The 19,424-nt window shown below is 42.2% G+C and overlaps 1 protein-coding gene across 2 annotated transcripts; it reads left to right on the top strand.

The window, feature by feature from the left end:
* Positions 1-817: 817 nt before the first annotated feature.
* Positions 818-18,127, top strand: LOC115605259 (protein mono-ADP-ribosyltransferase PARP12-like). 2 transcript variants are annotated; one of them, XM_030479472.1, is made up of 12 exons: positions 818-1,246; positions 2,350-2,485; positions 4,074-4,368; positions 5,310-5,408; positions 7,311-7,434; positions 9,011-9,206; positions 9,808-9,928; positions 11,492-11,588; positions 12,551-12,629; positions 13,842-13,972; positions 14,684-14,835; positions 15,765-18,127. In XM_030479472.1, the coding sequence occupies exons 1-12, from the start codon at positions 912-914 to the stop codon at positions 16,037-16,039; spliced, it is 2,040 nt and encodes a 679-aa protein (XP_030335332.1). In that variant the 5' UTR covers positions 818-911; the 3' UTR covers positions 16,040-18,127. The 2 variants fall into 2 exon arrangements, with proteins under 2 accessions (XP_030335332.1, XP_030335333.1); XM_030479473.1 differs by lacking the exon at positions 818-1,246 and adding an exon at positions 1,397-1,671.
* Positions 18,128-19,424: the final 1,297 nt, after the last annotated feature.

The following is a 19,424-nucleotide window of genomic DNA, read 5'->3' as shown; positions in this document are numbered from 1 at the left end:
TTGCATGGGGTTGTTGTGGCCCAGCTGCAGGACCCGGCACTTTGCCTCGTTGAACCATTGGCCACAGCCCATCAAATCAGCCTGTCCAGATTCCTCTGCAGAGCCTTCCTATCCTCCAGCAGATCAACACTTCTGCCCAACTTGGTGTCAACTGCAAATTTACTGAGGGTGCACTCAATCCCCTCATCCAGATCATCAATGAAGATATTAAACAACACTGTCCCTAACACCAAGCTCTGAGGGACACCACTAGTGGCCTGTTGCCAACTAGATGTGACACTATTTACCACCACTCACCACCACTCTTTGGGCTCGGCCATCCAGCCAGTTTTTTACCCAGTGAAGAATCCTCCTAACCAGGCCATGAGCAGCCAATTTCTCCAGGAGGACACTGTGGGAGACGGTGTTACATGCTTTACTGAAGTCCAAACAAACAATGGCCACAGCCTTTCCCTCATCAACCAGGCGGGTCACCTTATCATAGAAGGAGATCAGGTTGGTCAAGCAGGACTTGTCCTTCATGAACCCATACTGGGGCTGCCAAAGGTATGCCAAGGGGAGCATGGTATTGCACCAACACTGCTTCTTCAACACCTTTCTCATCTGGGACACCCATTCTACTGGAGAACCTCACCTCCAAGATGCCATTCAAATTAGGGTTAGGATAAGGGTTAGGACTCAGAGAGCGACCAAGCCTATAGCTCCAGACATAATGGGGCTGTAAAACGCATTGCAAGAGAAGCACGCCACTGCACCACTACACAGCCCACTCTGCCCTGGCCCCTCCCCGGAGGGGTCGTCCCCCGCCGCCAGTTTCGTTTCGTTTCCTGACCCCGGTGGGCGGAGCGTCCGGGGCGGGGCTGCCTGGGTCCCGTACACCTCCAGCCGGGGAAGGCAGCTTCGTTGCGGTCATGGCGCTCGTTGCCCAAGCACTGCAGTTGTTGTGCGCCAACGGCGGCTGCCTGGAGCAGGGCGAGCTCCAGCGGCGGCTGCCGAGCCGGCCCTCGATGAAGCAGCTGGCGCTGGTGCTGCAGGACGCGCAGCAGTTCACGCTGGTGCGGCGGCCCTGCGAGGCGGCGGCAGCGGCAGCAGCAGCAGCAGCGGGGTCAGGGACAGAGGTGGTGGTGGTGGCCACCAGCCCCGTGCGGCTGTGCCAGGAGCACGGTGCGGGCTGCGACGGGCGGTGCGGGCGGCTGCATCTCTGCAAGTACCACCTGAAGGGGTTCTGCCGCAACGAGCACGAGAGGTAGGGGCGGCCTCCCCGCGCTGCGCTGCCGGGGCACAGGGCGGGCGGGGGGCGCTTGCCTCTGCGGGGGAGGCTGTGTGCGGCTCCTTGCCCCCGGGCGCGGTTGAAGGCTGCGCGGCCCGCCTTCCTCTCCTGGCCTCGGCGGCTTCCCCTCCTTCTAGGGGCCAGGGCCTCGCCTGGCCTCGGGGCGCCACGAAGCCAAGCCGCGTATGCCCTGCGGCGGGGAGCGGAGCTGGGCGCTGAGGCGGCTTGCGCTGGCTGCCCCCTTGCCGGTGGTTGTGCTCACCGAACGCGGCTGTGGGAAAGGGAAGTGGTATGGAGAGAAGAGTCTGTTACTTTAACGAGTCGTCGTGGCACAGCGAGGGGAGTGGCTGCGGCCGCTTCCGTCTCTCTCGCTGTGGGCTGGGAGCTTGCGCCTGGAACCGGTTTGTTTAGGGGGGCTCTGCCTCGGGGAGGCTCAGCCTTGCGCTCGGTGTGCCCTCTTCAGTGAAAGAAGGCTTCAGTAAAAGCCCCTCTGCCCTTTCCGTGTGGGAAATGCTCCTTTTTTTACCCGCCTTTCCCTCCCCGCTCCCCCAAAGGAGAGGGGCACAGGGGGTTGTTTCACAGGCTTGAACGCTTCACAGGTTGCAGCGCTTCCTCCCAAGCTCACCACCCTGTTTCTGGTGCTCCCACCCCATCCTTCCGTGGTCGAGAGTGAAAGCTTAGGCCTCCCCTCCCGGCACACGCCGAGATCTGAGCACTTTGTGCTGCGTGGTGAAGCTGGGGAGTGTGGTTGTCGATTTGAATGGGGGGGGGTGCTACTCTGGTGTTTTGGTGTCTTCTTTACGCATGGTTGTGAGCCGCAGGTCAAAAATGCCAATATTGTCAGACTATGCTAATGCTATAATGACTGTAAATCAGAAATAGCGTGGCAATTATCCTCATAGCAATTATGTAATCTGCTTAGCAAATCACATAATTGCTTCGTCAAGGAACGATACAGATTTTTTCAGAAACTAGCTATTTTGGTGTGCTTTATAAACTGTTTAGTGTAATACCGTTGGGGTAGCAAAATAGTGTTAGTCTGTTACACTTGTTTTGCACTTGGGTTTCTCAACTTGTAGGAAGGAATGCAGGTTTGCTCACAATTTCCACTCGGACCACAATCTCTTTGTTCTAAAACAATATGGACTTGAGAGTTTAAACAGTGATGAACTTCGCCAGCTTCTGCTTCAGAATGACCCTTCTGTCTTACCAGAGGTGAGTAATACTGTGAGTTTCTTGGCCTTGTGTTTCAGTGAGCATCGCAAAGTGGAAGAGGCTTGATACTGGATGGTTAGGTGTCAATTTTGTTTGCATAATGCAAATCTAGAACTTTAAATGTGCAGCCTTTGTTCTCGACTGTGGTGGGTTGACCCTACCTGGCAGCTAAGCACTTGCACAGCCTCCTCACTCACTCCCATCTCCCTTGCCTTCAGCAGGGCAGGTGAGAGAAAACAAGAACAAAAAGCGACAAAACTTGTGGATGGAGATAAAGATGTTTTAGCAAGTGTAGGAAAGCGAGGACAAAACAAGTGTTGCAAAGGAAGTTAGCCACCACTTTCCACAAGCAGACTGTTGCCCAGCAAGTGCCTGAGTGAAGACCACTTTGTAAGAAGAAACAGAGAAGAAACAGCAGCACCCAACCCCCCACCTTTTTTCTTTTTTTTTTTTTTAATTTATTTTGGAGCGAGATATTCTGTGGTGTGGAATATCCCTTTGGCAAGTTTGTACTATGTCCTGGTTTCAGCTAGGATAGAGTTAATTTTCTTCCTAGTGGCTGGTACAGTGCTGTGTTTGGATTTAGTATGAGAACAATGCTGATAACACACTGATGTTTTGGTTGTTGCTAAGCAGTGCTTACCCAGAGTCAAGGACTGTCCAGTTTCTCATGCTCTGCCAGTGAGGAGGCTGGGAGTACACAACGAGCTGGGAGGGGACACAGCTGGGACAACTAACCCAATCTGTCCAAAGGGATATTCCATACCATATGATGTTGTGGTGAACAGTAAAACAGGGGAGTTGGTTGGGGGGGGCAGCCCACTGTTCAGGGACAGGCTGGGCATTGGTCAGTGGATAGTGAGCAACTGCATTGTGCATCGCATTTTGTATATTCTTTTATGATTATTATAGTCACTTCCTTTTCTGTCCTGTTAAACTGTCTTTATCTCAATCTATGAGTTTTAACCTGGCTGCTTGCCGAGATAAACCAGAATGAGTTAGCTGTCCCAGCTGTGTCCTCTCTCACCTTGTTGCCTACCCCCAGCCTACCTAATCTGGAGAGGGCAGAGTGGAGAAAAAGAGAAAGCCTCCACACTATGCAAGCACTGCTCAGCAGTATCTGAAACATTGGTGTGTTATCAACACTGTTTTAGTCAAAAATCCAAAACATAGGGTGGTATGGTCTGCTATGAAGAAAGTTAACTCTATCCCAGTCAGATCTGGGACCTCTTGCCACCAAATTCAGGTCAAAAATGTTCACTATTTCAAAACTAGAAAACCAAAGAGTTCGAGTAGTGACACCATAAAATCCACTATCCTATGTTTACATGACTTAGAACAAAATCTGCTTGAGAATGTTTTTAAGATGGTGGTTTTCTGTTGAAAGATCTTTCTAGACATGAGCGGGGAAAAGGAAAAGCTATCAAGTAATCATTTGGAAAACAAGAAGAAGAAACTCGCATAAGTCTTTTAAATGCAAATGTAAACACATAACTGTAAAAATTTTAAAATCGTTAATTCAGACAGTCTATATGAGCACATTGTGCTTTGATCTTTAATTTTTTATTCTTTTTTTCCTTTGTCCAAGGTCTGCTTGCATTATAACAAAGGTGATGGACCTTATGGATCTTGTACCTATAAAAAGATCTGCACCAAACTGCATGTTTGCCAGTACTATTTCCGGGGACAGTGTAGATTTGGCAGCAGCTGCAGGCGATCCCATGATTTATTAAAGTCGGAATCTTATGAGAAACTGGAGAGGCAGGGACTGAGCTACAACATTATTGAGCAACTACCCTCCATTTATAGGAATATGTATGACATAAAAAATGGCAATAGGAACATGTATGACATGGAAGATGGCATGTCTTCACCATTCAAAGGTAAATGAGACCATATTTTGAAAACATCAGAAGAGTCGCTGTAGTCCATGTAATGTTCTCACAGATGTCACAAAGAAAAAGAAAACTGAATTCACATCTTGATGCGTCTTTAAGGAGGAACCTTGACAGAGATCTGTGTCTTGACAAGTGAATTCAAGGCATTATGGGTTCCTGAGAAGTGAAGTGTTTGGTGTTTATAAAAATCAAATCTGAGGTTAGAAAAGCATAACAGGAACTGGAAATAGGGAGATCTTTTTGCAGTAAAAAAAACCATAAACAAGGGTAGAGAACTATTTAAGAATAGGGGTGGCCTTTACATGTGTGATTCTAAACTATTTTATCTTTTTTTTTCTTTAATGATTGCCTAGAACAAGAATTCACAGGCAGCACTATCCTAGTTACTTCTTAGAGATGTTATATTTTGTTCTTTTCTTTTGAAGTTATTTACAATTGTAAGTTAAGTATAATTTAGCAGGAAACAAAAAGATAACAGAATGGAAAATCCAAGTGTGTGTGTTCATCTCTGCTATTCTCCCACAGTTGCTTCTTCCCTTCTTTGTTTCCTTAGGTGTGTGTTTAATTTACAAAAGTATCAAATTTTGAGACATCAGATTTTATAGCTGCCAGTGTGAACAGTGATGTGGAATGCATGGCTAACTCAAGTCTGTCTAGAAGTGTAAAGGCATTGGATCCTATTTTTATTTTGCAGTGAAACCTAAAAATTGTGAGGAATTTAGCAGTTACAGGAAAGTCAACGCCTGAAAGGGATAGGACTTTTTGAGTATACAAAGTTATCAAAGACTTCATTGTCTTTCTGGAACTGACTGCAGTTATGTAGTTATAAACACTGGTTTTAGCTATCTTCCCTACCCATAGGTGCACTTTAAAGAGGACTTGTTGAAACAAAGTGTATTAATAAGGCTTATAATTCCTCCCTCTAGAGAGAAAACACAGCTCTAGCCGGGAATCTTCAAGTACAAATGATGATGAATTGGAACAGATCTGTTTATATCATCTGTACAAAGGTTGTGGCTTTAAAGGTAGGTTGTGAATGTAGCAAGTCCAGTCTGTTTTCCTTTTCTCATAAAGAGCAAGTGATAGACATCTTTCACAGAAAGGGTAAACTTCAGAGCTTATGTTTATTTTTAGTTAAACCTTAGCAAAATCTTGAATGCTGGTAGGAATGTGCTTGACCTACCTGCTGTGCCAAACAAAGGAGCTGTTTTGTTTTTTTCCGAAATGTATAATATCCACCTGTGTTCACCTAAGGGATTCCTGAATGATAAGAATCCTATTTCCAAACAGCTACAAAAGATACTCTGAATTCTACATTCTTCCTTGTTTCTTCTCTCTATGTTCCATCTGTCTGAACTATCTCCCTTTCAAAATGTTCCAGCTTGTCCAGGAAAAAGGTTGCTGTGCCAGCTTTCTTGTTGTCCTTTTGTCATTCTTTTCCTTCTTGATGGTCTTGACCTGTAGTAGCTCCCTGATGTACTGCACGCCTTCTCATATGAACTGTGTGGTGCAGTCTCCTTGACTTTCCCTGTACTTAAGTTGCCTGTTGTTCTACTGTGAAAGCCAGTCTCAAGTTTATGCATGTCTGTACTGGTGATGTGATCTTCACTCTTACTGAGAAATGACTGCTCCGTGACTTTTTAAAAGATTTCTGAGTAATACCTGTGATACCTCGGCCACTGCTACCGCTGCTGTTGTTCCTGGTGAGGCCTGGACCCTTAGGGACTTCTTGAAGGGTAAAGGACTTTGAGACTGAAGGAACGATATCTGTGTGTATGTATGTGTGTGTGTGTGTGTATATATCTCCAAAGACAGAAAAGGTGATGGTGGCTAACTGGGATGTATTGGAAAGTGTGAGACCTGGGCATGCCGTAAATGGTGTAGAATATAGGGTGGATACTGCCCTGGTTTCATCTGGAATAGAGTTAATTTCCTTCCTAGTAGCTAGTACAGTGCTGTGTTTTGTCTTTAGTTTGAGAACAATGCTGAAAACCCACTGATGTTTTAGTTGTTGCTGAGCAGTGCTTATCGTGAGTCAAGGACTTTACAGTTTCCATGCTGTGCTAGTGAGGAGGTGCACAAAAAAGACAGGCGGCAGCAGAGACAGGACACCTGACCCAACCTGTCCAAAGAAATATTCCATACCATACAACTTCATGCTCGGTAGAGAAACTGGGGGTAGTTGTCTGGGAGGGGCTGATTGCTGCTTGGGGATGGGTTGGGCATTGGTCAGTGAGTGGTGAGCATCACTTGTGTGTCTTGGGGTTTATTCCTCTCTCTCTTTTTGTTATCCTCCTTTTCTTTTTTTTTTTTTTTCCTTAATTTCAATTACTAAACTCTTCTTATCTCAACCCATGGGTTTTATCTTTTTCCAGTTCCCTTTCCCCATCCCCCTGGGGAAACCGGGAATGATTGGCAGCTTTGTGGTACTTAGTTGCCAGCTGGGGTTAAACCATGTCAGTCTTTCTCCTCCTATCCTAAAACTAAGCACTGTTTGTGTTTTTATTTTTTTCCTCAGTAGTACCACTTTGGGACTGAGTGGTTAAGCACAGATATTTGAGTCTACACTTTTATTATTTCTGTATATGAAATAATAGCCTCATGAGCTTGTGATCTCAACTCATTGTAAGTTTTTAACTCTTGAAACTGAGGATACAGGGTAGTCCTTCATTACTGAGCTCCTGCTAGCAATTTTGTTGCAGAAATAGAATCTGGTAGGTATAGAAAATGAACTGGTGTCTAAGCTCAAAAATTAAGTTTCGAGTGTTCATGCTGAAAAATTCTGAACTGCTGCTTGTAAAGATTCCATAGGTGAACAATTTCCATAGTCATGCATTTGATACTCTCACCAGCTGTATGTACATTCCTGCAATGTTGGTGTTTTTCTCATAACCTGTAAAAATAATGCATCTCTCTCTCTTTTGCAGACAAGTGTATCAGAACTCATTTTCACTTGCCATATAGATGGCAGGTCTCTCATGGTAATATCTGGAAGGACTTGAAGAATATGGAAGATGTAGAAGCAGCATATTGTGACCCCGATTACACTGGGTATAAACTCTTGAAATTTAATAATGTTTAGAGTTTGCTATGTTGGACCAGGCCCTTAGTAGCTGTAAATTGCTATGATTCTACTGCAGTCATTACCTAAGTAGCTTTATTTGGTATTCTTCTGCTGACCTCACTTTGCTGATCTACTGTTGTTGGAGATCCGTTTCTTAGGCCTGGATTCCATGTAGAACACTCTGGTTACCATACTGAGTTTGGCTGGGATGGAGTTATCTTTCTTCATAGCAGCCCCTAAAGTGCTGTCTTCTGGGTTTGTGAATAAAATGGTGCTGATGATACACCAGTGTTTTAGGGGTTGCTGGGCAGTACTTGCCCCAAGTCAGGGCTTTCTCTTTGTCCTGCTCTGACCTGCTCCTCTGCTGTGGGTAGGCTGGAGGCAGGCAAGGGGTTGGGAGAAGATCAGCCAGGACAGCTAACCTGAACTGACCAACATGATCTCCATACCATACAGCATCATGTTCAGCAATAAAACCTGGGGCAGAGGAAGAGAGGTGGGTTTTTGTTTACCAAGGTAGCTGCTATTTGGAGGCTGGCTAGGCATTACACTGCCTTGAGAGGTGGTGAGCAATTTGCTTTGCTTTATTTGTTTATTCACACACACACCCTTCTTAACCTATTGAATTACCTTGATACTGACCCACAACTTTTCTTGCTTTTGCCCTTCCTATTTTCAACCCTCTGTTGTGTCTGGGAGGAAAGGAGGAGTAAGCAAGCAGCTGCGTAGGTATTTGGTTGCTGGCCAGGGTCAATCCACAACAGTTCTGTGATTGTAAAAGTATAAATACTTCCTACTGTTGCTACTGTAGGAAGTCTTAATCCTCACTAAGAATGGCTGGATAGCTGCAGAGAATGGTGAGTTTTATCACTTGTGGGAATCTGTCTTTGGTTAGAACTTGTCAATACACAGCTTGATCCCATGATTAGAAATAACCTCCACCTCAAAAGGTGAAAGAGAAGATTGGAAAGGTAGCATGAGATTTGCCCCTCCTGCCCCCTTTTCCCAAGTTCATATTGTGGAACTGGTAGAATACCTTGTGTGCCTGGAGAGAGAGATACTCTTGGATGCAGAGAACATTAAGAATATGGAAATAGCTTTAATGATTTGGAACTGGTTATGTAGCACAAAGAGGGTATTGGAAGAGGCTCATACCAGTATGCTATGTCCCATACTGGAGAATTTACCTAGCCCTCTTATGTTACTTTAGAGGTTATTTGAAGCCATGCTTAAGTTACAACACTGTTCTCTTTAGAATATAGTTGTTTAGCAAGAGGAAGGCAGTGTGTATTTTCCATTGTTTCTGTTCAACTTATGTAACTCACTAATTTACAAGTTGATAATGGTTACTGCCCGTGGAACCACTGTGAGATGCAATACTGTAATACAAAAAATGTGCAAACACAAAACAGAGTTAGGATTGTTGTGGAAACTGCAGGCTTCTGTTCTGCTTTTGAGTGATGTTGACCTAATTTGCAAACTTATGGTGGGCTTCTGATCCTAGGAGTAAAGCTTCACAAACTGTCTGATTTTTTCCCTCCCTTTTTTCTTCCTCCTTTATAGAATTAGAAATATTGTTACTGAAGATGGCTATGCCTTGCCACGTATCTCTTTTCTGAATATGTGCTGTGGATTCGAAAAGGTTAGACGTCTTTCTACAGCTTCTTCTGTGACCAGACCCCCTCACTTCATTCTTACAACAGAATGGATCTGGTACTGGAAAGATGAATATGACCTGTGGCAGGAGTATGGAAAAAAAGTAAGTGTGGAGAAATGGGGAGACTCTCTACTCTGTGTTGAAAGTGCAGATCTACTGAGAAGTGCACAGTGTTTGTATCTTCTCTGTCTTGTCACCCTCCTCCTCCTCCCTCCCTCTCACTCATACTATACAGATGGACTAAGAGGCCTAATGGGATGATTTCCTTGGGAATTTGATTGGGTCAGGTAGGGGAGTGCTCACTGGTAAGCCACAAATATTACTGACAGACTTCAGTGAGTCATGTCAGATAGGATCACATTAATACATTCTTTTTATTGCTCCTGACTAAAACTTCCTTTTCTGAGGTTCCAGTAGTACTCTGTGCGTCTTTGCTAAGGTCTAGTTGGTGAATGTGGGGTCTCAGTAGTAGTGTTCGTAGCATGCACAGTATAAGCATAGGCTTCATAATACTGCTTGGTTGTTTTGGGAGATGTTTCAACAGCTTAATACATAGCTTTTGCCTGATAGCTACTGTCATGCCCAAAAGCTGATACATATTTCGGCCACGATACCATATGACAGTTGTTGGGTTTTAAACTTGCTTGTATTTAAGAGACCAGGAGATTTATTTTTTTTCTTCCCTCTGGGTTTGGCCTGACAGGATGTGGACCATGTAGCTGCCACTGTCTCCAGTGAAGACCTGGAGAAAGCATACATAAGCAAATGTTCTCCAACGCTGAACTTCAAAGCTGGAAGACACGAATATGAAATCAATTTTGCAGGTAGGTTCCATTTGCTTTGGATTTTCTTATGTTTTTTATTTAATTTTATTTTATTTCATTTTATTTGGATTTTATTTTATTTTATTCTTTTATTTATTTCTTTTGTCTATCTCTCCCAGGTCTTTTGTGGTTTTAAATTACATTGCTACGGGAGATAGGAGAGAGAAATTTGAACTTTGAACTGCAGTGCTTACAAAGACAGAACTTCTGTCAAAGTTTGCAGGATAAGAGCTGTTCACAGAAGCAAAGTGGCATTTCTATTCCTCCAAACCTTTTGGTTTTGAGAGGTTCTTGTGCTAGGTTTCAAAATGTCTGCCAGCAAGTCCAAGTGTGACATTGCCATTGATGCGCCAACACAAATGGTGAGAAACTTCTGGAAGACTTGGCAAGCCAGCTTCTGGTCTGCTTTAATCAGTGGCTTGCAGAAAAATTAATACTTTGGCAAGGTGTAGGGTCCAGATAATCTTTACCATTGCAAGATTTATGTAGTTATTTTCTTTTCATAGCTTTGCCAGTCTGGAAAAGCTGAGGAAATACCTAAACTATTTCAAAGTAGGAAGATGTGTTTCCAAGAGTTCAGGATATTTGAGCCATTTGTGATGGCACTGTCCTCTCTGACCTGTTGCCTTTCCAGGTATCCTTTTCAAAAACTGTGGGGAATGGTGGTGGTGGGAATAGGCCTGCCTAGACTGTCATTTTGGTGTAGTTGCCTTTGATCCAACTCTTCAATGCTATCTCATTCTTTGTGGGAGGGGAAAGAAAACAGAAAGGGCATGTAATACGTTGCTGGTGATTTAGTTGAAAGCTATGTTGTAATCTTCTTTATAGGCTGGGGAAACTTATCTGGCTTAGAAGAGAAAATTGCATTGTAAATAAATCTCTTTCCTAAGGTTTGGGCTTTTTTAGTGACTTAGGCAGATGTATGCAAGTGTAGATGTCTTCCAAGTTTCTAGGCTTGGTGGTGCCAAGTGGTTTTGTTTGTTTGTTTGTCTTCTTCCTGTGTATCTCTCTGAAGATGGAGCCTGTTCTCCTGGCTGCTACTGACTCTTAGTTGCTACTATAATGTGGCAGTAGCTACAGAGGTTCCAAGATCCAGAAAGAATATGTCTAAAATTCATATTGCTGTGACTTGTTTTTCTATTGGTGGTCAATAAAAATGAATGGCCTGTGATAGCTGTTAGCTTGCATTTATGTGGTTTGAAATCTACAACTACCTGTAGGAAAACAGTATCTTGATTGCAAGTTGAGGAGGGGATGCAATCCACGGAGCAAAAGTAGATACTTACTGTACAATTCTCGGTTAAGTGAACAATGGAGGAACAATGAAGGGAAAATAGCTACCAGTGTCTATCATTCCTTTTAAAGTTAAAAGTAAAACTGAAACTGACTTACACAGACTGTGGGTTCCACATCCTGCTTTGACTTCCGTTTGTGATGCTAGAAAAAAAGCTTGGTGCCTTTTTTGTCAACATTTTTGACAAAACAACTTGGTGGCTGCAGTGCGAAGGCTCTCTAAGACATCTTTCTGATTGCTCAGGGTGTTTTGTTGTATTTTTTCCCCAGACATGATTCAGAAAAACCTTCGCTACTCGACAGAGAGAGAGGTTTGCCGAAGACCCATATTTGTGTCTCAGGAAGAGGTAGAGAAAACAAGAGCCAGGTAAACTGCAACTGCTCATTCTGAGGTGATGGATTTAGTGCATTGTGAATGCAGTGTCTTCCAAAGGTGTAAATAAAGTGGAGCAGTAGCTGTTAAGTCAACTGTGAAAGGAACTGAGAGGGGAAGGGACATACCTGTCCTACAACAATGTCTAGCCAGGGCAGTACTGCAGCCTGGCCAAAAGTTTTCAAGCAACTCAGGAGCCTTGTGGGTGAAGTAAGTTTGGACTTGGCTACAGTAAGTGTGGAAGCATAGGAAATAATTCAGCATGTATCAGTGTTGTAGGAAGCTGGTGATTAGAGGGAGCTGTCTTATTAGAGCAGCTGATACAGATGGAAGCAATAATGTTTATGCATACTAGCCTTTCTGATGTCTGAGATCAGTAATTTTCAAAGCTAAGTAAAATTTGGAAACAATTCTTTTAAGAACAGCCAGACAAGCTGAGAGGAAAGTAGTTATTAAAGGTGGAGCAAACAATAAGAGTCTGCAAGGGGAGAAATTTTTCTTGAACAACACTGAAAAGAGCTGCTAAACACACTAATTAAAATTGGGGTGGAAGTAGAGGGGAGGGTTGTTTGTATCTATCCTGTTTCTGCCATACTGATATGATCCTGGATGTATTTTTATTTATCCCACTGTAGCAGAGGTTTTATGTATACATTCAGCTTTTTGCAACTAAGAAAACTACTTTCAATATTTAGTTCAGTATATATATTTTTATTTTTTTTTTTTTTTCTTTCCCCTCATTTGGCATCTTGCTTCCTGCCATAAGTCTTGACATGATGATTGGGAACAAATATTTTCATGTACTGAAATGAAAAGACAATTTTGAAATATTTCTTAATATGTTCAGTTACCTCTATTCTCCCTAAACTTGGCAAAAATGTTTAGTATCATAGGTACATAAAATGTGGGGATATGGTTTGTTTAATTACCTATTTGTAATGTCTTGTAACGCACAGGAGCTTTAAATGTGCAGAAGAATTTAAGGGCATTCCATCTCACTGGGACAAATCTGCCCTGCCTGAAGTGGGATTCAAGGTTTGGAGCTTTTTGGGTTTTTTTTCACTCCATCATCTCCATATGTTTTGTCACATATAGGTTTGTTACAATCACAAGTTCAGTGTTTCTTGTGCCCTTGTAGATGAACGTTTCCTATGTAACGTAATGTAGAGGCGTTGATAAATTTGGGTCTGGTAACTTGGCAAATTTGGCTGAAGCTCAGGCTGTATTAGCAAGACTGTTACTGGTGCCCAAGATACGTAGTTTTGAAGTCCAACCTGTGCTGAAGCCTCTAAACTTCAGGGTAGCCATTCTGTGAGCTGTGTGTAAGTAGACTGTTGCACATCTATGGAGCATTAGTGAAATCAGCAAAGTTCAGGCTGGGATCACTTGTTAAAATGTACCATAAGTCCAGTGGAGTGAACTTGTTTACCTTTGTAGCACACCCAGTTAATAGCTGCCTGGTTTACCTTTGCTGGCTTCCTGCCTGCCTCCACCACCACCTCTGTCAACTCCAGTAACTATACCTACAGAAAAGATCTTCTTACATGAAGATTGAAACTTACTGACTTGCAAACTGCAAATCCTCAAGAAATTTTCAATAAAAAATAGGGAAGGTTAACATTGACATTCTTAATGTTCCTAAGAAAAACACGCAGTTAGGAAACTTTGCTTGCTTTCAGGGGAAAGCATGTAAGAAACTGATTTTTGGCAGTGTGTCCCTACTCTTCCCTAAAATGGTTGATCAAATGGTTGGCCTTTTCAATTTATTTAAAAACATAATGGGCAGTGCAGTTTGTGTTCACTGGCCATAGGAAGTATAAAGATCTAAAAAGCATGGGTGTAGAGGTATTCTTTGATATACTGCAACATAAATTTTCCCTATATATGTTTTGTATTTATGTGCTCATTTCTTCTATGTATTTAGGTACTCTTTGATATATGCATGCAAATGTATCTAGGGCCAAATATTCAAAGGGTCTGGGTGGGTGCACAAAAGCATGCAGCTCCTTTAATGTCCTGTGAGAGAGCAACGTGCATGTCTTAAACACCAGGAGTTAATGTACGCTAGCTGAGAGCTCTCTTACAGATCAGGGATCTCTAATTTGCCTTCTTTCCAAGAGTATTTTCACTCCTCATACCTCTGCTTCACAAAAAAGACTTTAAAGGTCTGAGTAGTGCACTAGGTAGGGTGGCTTTGTTACGATTTAGTAAAAGATGAGAGTAGCTTTTTAATCTTTTTCCTTACAGCTGATTGAGCTTGACAGTTCTTCTGAAGAATATAAGAAAGTCAAGGTGGGCTTTCAACGCACAATGCCCAAAACAGTTATTAAAAGGATTCGTAGAGTTCAGAACCCATCTCTCTGGGAACTGTATCAGTGGTATGTGTAAAATACTGTTCTGGTATGTGTTCATGAAGTTTGTTGTTTCTGCAGTTAGCTGTATGCTAAAGATAGACGTACGCATTCCTGAAATGCAGCTGCATTCAAGAATCTGCTTCCACTCCCCAAACTGAAATACCTAGCCAGGATCAACATGTAGATAAAGAAGTACTGAAAAAAACAAAACTCAGTCAAGACATAGAGTTTTGAATAGTCAGCTGAGCTCTGTGGGAGGAATTCCTGATCCTGGGTAAATCATTCTGACTTCTGCCAGGCCTCTGTCCAGGACAGCTGCCTTCCACTCGAGCCTTGAAGCTGGTAATCACTTGCATTTGGCACAGACACTGTTTTGAAGCTGGTCAAAACTGAAACAGCCTTCAAAACTAAATTGAAAACCCTCTGAGGGAAAGCTTTAACCTGAACTCCTGTGTTTAGAAAAAAATAATGCCAAGGTTCCTCCCCCTCTCCCAATAGGCGGTGAATGAAACAAAACATTTTTATTGTTAAATATCTGGAGGCATTTGTGTATAATGAAAACATGTTTGTATGCAACTAGACAGCAAGATACCCTGTGTGCCCAAAGTTTAGGCCTTAACATAAGGATTGTCAGAATATACTCTTCGTCTAAACTTGTCTCTGAGTGCTAGTATGGCTGGAACCTGTCTGGGTTCAGCCACAATGGAACTGCAAATACACTGCTTCTTATTGCAGGCAGAAGGAACAAATGCAGAAGAGTAATGGCGGAAATGCTGTGGATGAGCGATTTTTATTTCATGGGACCAGTAGAAAATACATTGATGCCATCTGTCAGCAAAACTTTGACTGGAGGATCTGCGGCATTCATGGGACGGTCTATGGCAAAGGTTGTTTTTCAGCTCCTTCATTAACCTTAGACTTGCTGAAATATTCTCAGTAGTTACTGCAGAGGTGTAAAGTCAGGACACTCATCCAGTCTAAGGCTTATCTCTGTGATGATGTGGACAACATAGCTGACTTTGGCAAGATGATCATTTGGAGCTAAGGTATACTGAAAGGCCTTTGCCTCTATGCTGCACTCTGTCGTTGCAAGAAGACAAGCATAGGAGAGGCCAGTTACAGGGATGATTTTCCTAGAGACCAGGCCTACTTCTATTCTAATTTCTCCAAGCTCCTACAGGAAGGCAATGTGGCATTATTTAGTTTTGTTTTGTTTTGGGTGGGTTTTTTTTGTGTTTTTTTTTTTTTTTTTTGTTTTGTTTTGTTTTTTTGTGTGGTGTTTTTTTTTTTTTTTTTTTTGGTTTTTTGGGTTTTTTTTTTTTTTTCAGAAAAGTAAATGCCATCCTGGTTATAAGCTTTTTGCATTGTTAGCAAATTACATTCCTTTACATTGTCCTGTGTACAGGAAAGGATCAACATACCAAGGGAAATAACCAAGAGACAGGCTGACTGACTGACTACCCACCCATCCAATTGAATACCTTGTAACTCTCAGAAATGTGCTAGTGAATAATAGTAGCCTCTGTCAGGAGAGGGAGTTGGGTGAGATTGGGAAGGGTGGACATCTAGGGTCAAGAGGAAATCTTGAGGAATATGACGACATTTGAAACATCACTTTTGTGTGGCTTTTTAATATGTGTGCTGTGAAAAATACTGTAGGTCATTTTCACTAAGAAGGACATACAGGACATATGAAGGCTTTGGGAAGGCTATTCATGAACTGCTTAATGGATTTGCTTATGAATTTGCTTTCACACTGTATCACTTCTCTACAATTTGGTGTCTTATCAATTCTATCTTGGTGTCTCTTCTGCAGGAAGCTATTTTGCAAGGGATGCATCTTATTCTGACAACTACTGCAGGGAAGACTCACGCACCAAGACCATGTTTCTGGCCCGGGTGCTGGTGGGGGAGTTCACTGTTGGTAATCCTTCTTATGTTCGGCCTCCCATGAAGGACAAACACAGCTTTTATGACAGTTGTGTGAATAGCTCTTCAAACCCTTCTATCTTTGTCATTTTTGAGAAGCAGCAGATTTATCCAGAATATCTCATAGAATACGTTGACCAGGCATATGCTAAAATGCTGTAGCACCAAAACCTGTCATCATTATGTTTAACTGGTATAAACATTTTTTTAGCATTGGCTTAAGAGAGAAAAAGTGATTTTTAGAAGTTATATAATTGGATAGATGAGTGTGCAGAAACATTTATTCTCCATCCTTTCTGTGCAATAGAAAATGAGAAGTAAAAGACACAAAGGATGTCTTAGAATTCTTAAAATCCTGTCTCTGTCTCCTATTCTTTAGCAGGTATCACATTTCTATGCATTACTAGAGACTTTTATAAATTTATTAGATTAATTCACGGATGGTTGTAACATGATGATTAGCAATGACTGCCAAGTTTAAGTAATATTTAGTTATAATTATTTCAGGACCTTTACATGTGCTCATTGGTCAGAGGCTCTTTCCTTCTACCCGTTTATATTTTAACTCAAAATTTGATAAAACCTGCTTTTTTAATAATCTGTCTCCTGCAACAGTAGACATTCAAGTGTTTGCAAATGAGACTGTACAATCTCTATGATGAACTCATTGCATAAATTCTTAGCAGCACTGGGGTTTGTCCCTACTTAATCTTCACCAACAAAGCCTCAAAAATTAAACTGGCTTGTTGAGAAGGAACAGAGTTATTTTAACTTGTTAATTTTCTCATTGAAAACAAGTACCAAAGACATGAAGCAGAACAAGGGTTGCTTGGTGCTGTACTATTCAGTTGACTTACTCCAATCAAATAACTGATGTATTTTAGGTCTGTGAGAACACAAGTCTTCCATGACTTTGTACCTTTGTATGAGAGCGTGCTGGCAGGTGCTGATGGGGGAGAAGAGGAGGCAACTCAAAGGCCATTTAAGAATACCATACTCAGGTGCAAAATGCACTGCTTGATTAGCAGCATCCTGTTCCTGTGGAGCAACTTCATGGTTTTCTTACAGTTGTTGGGAAGGACAGTGGGTGACTGTCTCTCATGAGGAGTACAGCCCTTTAGTTGCAGGAGATACACTGGTTAGCAGTGTAATCAAGGGGTCTTTAAACTTTCTTGCAGGAAAAATGTGCTTACCTAGGGACAGATCTTCAGCCACAGAGCTGAAACGTTTAAAAATCTGAAGATTAAGTAAGTTGAATATTTAATTGTTCCCAGAGAAAGATGTTATTAGCATTGAGCAATTAGCATACATATATGCAGACAGTAAAACTTGAACGGTCACGTGTTTAAGATTAAAGTTGCTAATACATAGACAGATAGTTTATCACAGCTTTAATGTTCCTAAATGAGTGCTTGTTAGCTATAGTGTACTGCAAAAGCCTTAAGATAAACTTTGTATAGGATCTAAAAAATCTAAACCTGTATTCTAGAAGCACTTCTTTTTTAATTCATCTGGATGATGACTGACAAGCATACACTGGGTAACTCCTTATTACTTCAGCACTGTGAACCAGGAGCTTAGCCATGATTAGCTGGTGTAAGAAGGCTGTGCAGAACTCCTTTTTATATGAAATGTGAAACTAGCAGCATGATATCTAAAGGAAAATACTCCCATTTGTGTTTAAACCCAGTAAAACACAGGATGTTGGAAATGCAAGTTGACTGTATTCTTTCTTTGGAAAGATTTATAATAGAGCATACGTGACAAGCTCATTTGCTGACATGAGTTTTGTCAGCATTGAGAGAGGATAATGTTCTGTATGAGAGCTTTCATACCTGTGCAGAATAAGATTTTTCTGCCAAAACAAAATCATGTTCATCTACATGTTCATGGCAAATGAGAATACTAGTATGCCTTTCTTCCTCTGAGCATAACCAGCATTTCAGCTAAGAACTGGAGTAGCAAAAGTCATGTTAATCTTTTGCCAGAAAATTGAAACAAACATCTTTTTCCTACAAAAAAAAGAGATCTTTTAAGAACATTTTTTATAGCTAGTAGAATTTTTAAAGCCTTTATTCTTGGAGAGGATGTGTATGTGTGTGTGTATGGAAAATATGGCTGGTTGTGTTTTGTCATCTGTTATTTCTCCATTAACACACAAAAAGGAAAAGTTACCATGTTTTCCACTTCTGAAACTGCAGTGATAACTTTCTTGTGTGTAGTAAATAAACAGGCATTCAAACCACTAGATTCTTTGTCATGGTTTTCACTTTCTCAATAATGAGAGTACCATGTTTCACTACATTTCTGAGTTCTTGGAAACTTTCTTAAAGATGCCGCTCCTAGGTAGTGGAGTCCCTGTACAGCTGACTGGATTGCATTTGAAAATGAACAGATCAAAAAGTCATTTGCATTGAATCTAAACTTCTGACAAAAATTTATATTGAACCTCTTTTCTGAGTGAGGACATTTCTTAGCTACTTAGGACAAAACTGAGCAGCAGCAATGTAATAATCTCTTACTCAATCCTGCACTACGTGAGGAGGAGAAGCTGTGAAGATTGTGTCTTATTTTGATAACAGGTCCATCCTTGCAAGCTCTTTACATTGAGGTGAGGCACTGGCACAGGTTGCCCAGAGAAGCTGTGGCTGCCCCATCCCTGGCAATGTTCTAGGCCAGGTTGGATGGAGCTTTGAGCAACCTGGTCTAGTGGAAGGTGTCCCTGCCCATGGCAGGGGGTTGGAACTAGATAGTCTTTAAGGTCCCTTCCAACCCAACCCATTCTATGAAGACAGATAGCAAGCTAGCAGAGGCAAACAACTTTGGTTTACCAGTAGTGCAGTACGGAACAGGGTTGTTCATGAACCGCCAGCTCCTACCCCACTAGGCTGGGGCAGGGTCTGGCAGCCAGCCATGGTCAACCCACCACATCATTTAATGGGTTTCATTTGTAATCAGGTTTGTCATGATATTCTGCCTAGATTTTATGAGATGTAGGTGTCAGCAGCAGCAAAGGAGTGGCAGTACACTACTTGATTCAGATAGATACCTGCAGCTGGGGAAGTAGGGATAGTGGGTAAGAGTAACTTAGGTGGATGGCACATGCCAGTTATGGTAGTGTGCTCAGTGCTGCTTGGTTGGTGAAGACTTGCATTTTGCTTCTAAGAAACCGCTGCTCAGCACTGCCTTTGAGCCAAAGGGCAAGTGCGAGTTGTAGAAATGCTGTTTGAGTACTTCCAGCACAACATCCAGGAGAGATGGCCATTACATGGCCGGTGTTACTGGTGCTTACCATTTTTACCAGAGGTAAGGTAATCCAGTTCCCTCCTAAGCAGCCATAGCACCCAGCAATACAGGGAGCAAACATCTTGGGGACTGAACAGACTTCTCACAGTCAGAAGAGAGTGGGGCCAGTGCAAACCAAGCAATGAAATAAACAGTTTGCAAGTCAGCTTTAAATTTTTTTACCATGTTTACTACTGTAAATGCACAGAAGAGGAATATTAGGTAAAGATGTGTCCAAGATGGGAACATGGTTTAACAAAGG

The sequence above is a fragment of the Strigops habroptila genome, chromosome 3 (assembly GCF_004027225.2).
Source record: "Strigops habroptila isolate Jane chromosome 3, bStrHab1.2.pri, whole genome shotgun sequence".
Lineage (NCBI taxonomy): Eukaryota > Metazoa > Chordata > Aves > Psittaciformes > Psittacidae > Strigops > Strigops habroptila.
The sequence above is the reverse complement of the archived record's forward strand: the minus strand, read 5'-3'. Positions and strand labels throughout refer to the sequence as shown.

Bases quoted from the DNA above. Each gene is read 5' to 3' on its own strand.
- LOC115605259 (XM_030479472.1), top strand. From the start codon at position 912: ATGGCGCTCGTTGCCCAAGCACTGCAGTTGTTGTGCGCCAACGGCGGC. The intron at 7,435-9,010 runs GTATAAACTCTT...CCTCCTTTATAG, and splicing joins TGTGACCCCGATTACACTGG to AATTAGAAATATTGTTACTG. The intron at 9,207-9,807 runs GTAAGTGTGGAG...TTGGCCTGACAG, and splicing joins GGCAGGAGTATGGAAAAAAA to GATGTGGACCATGTAGCTGC.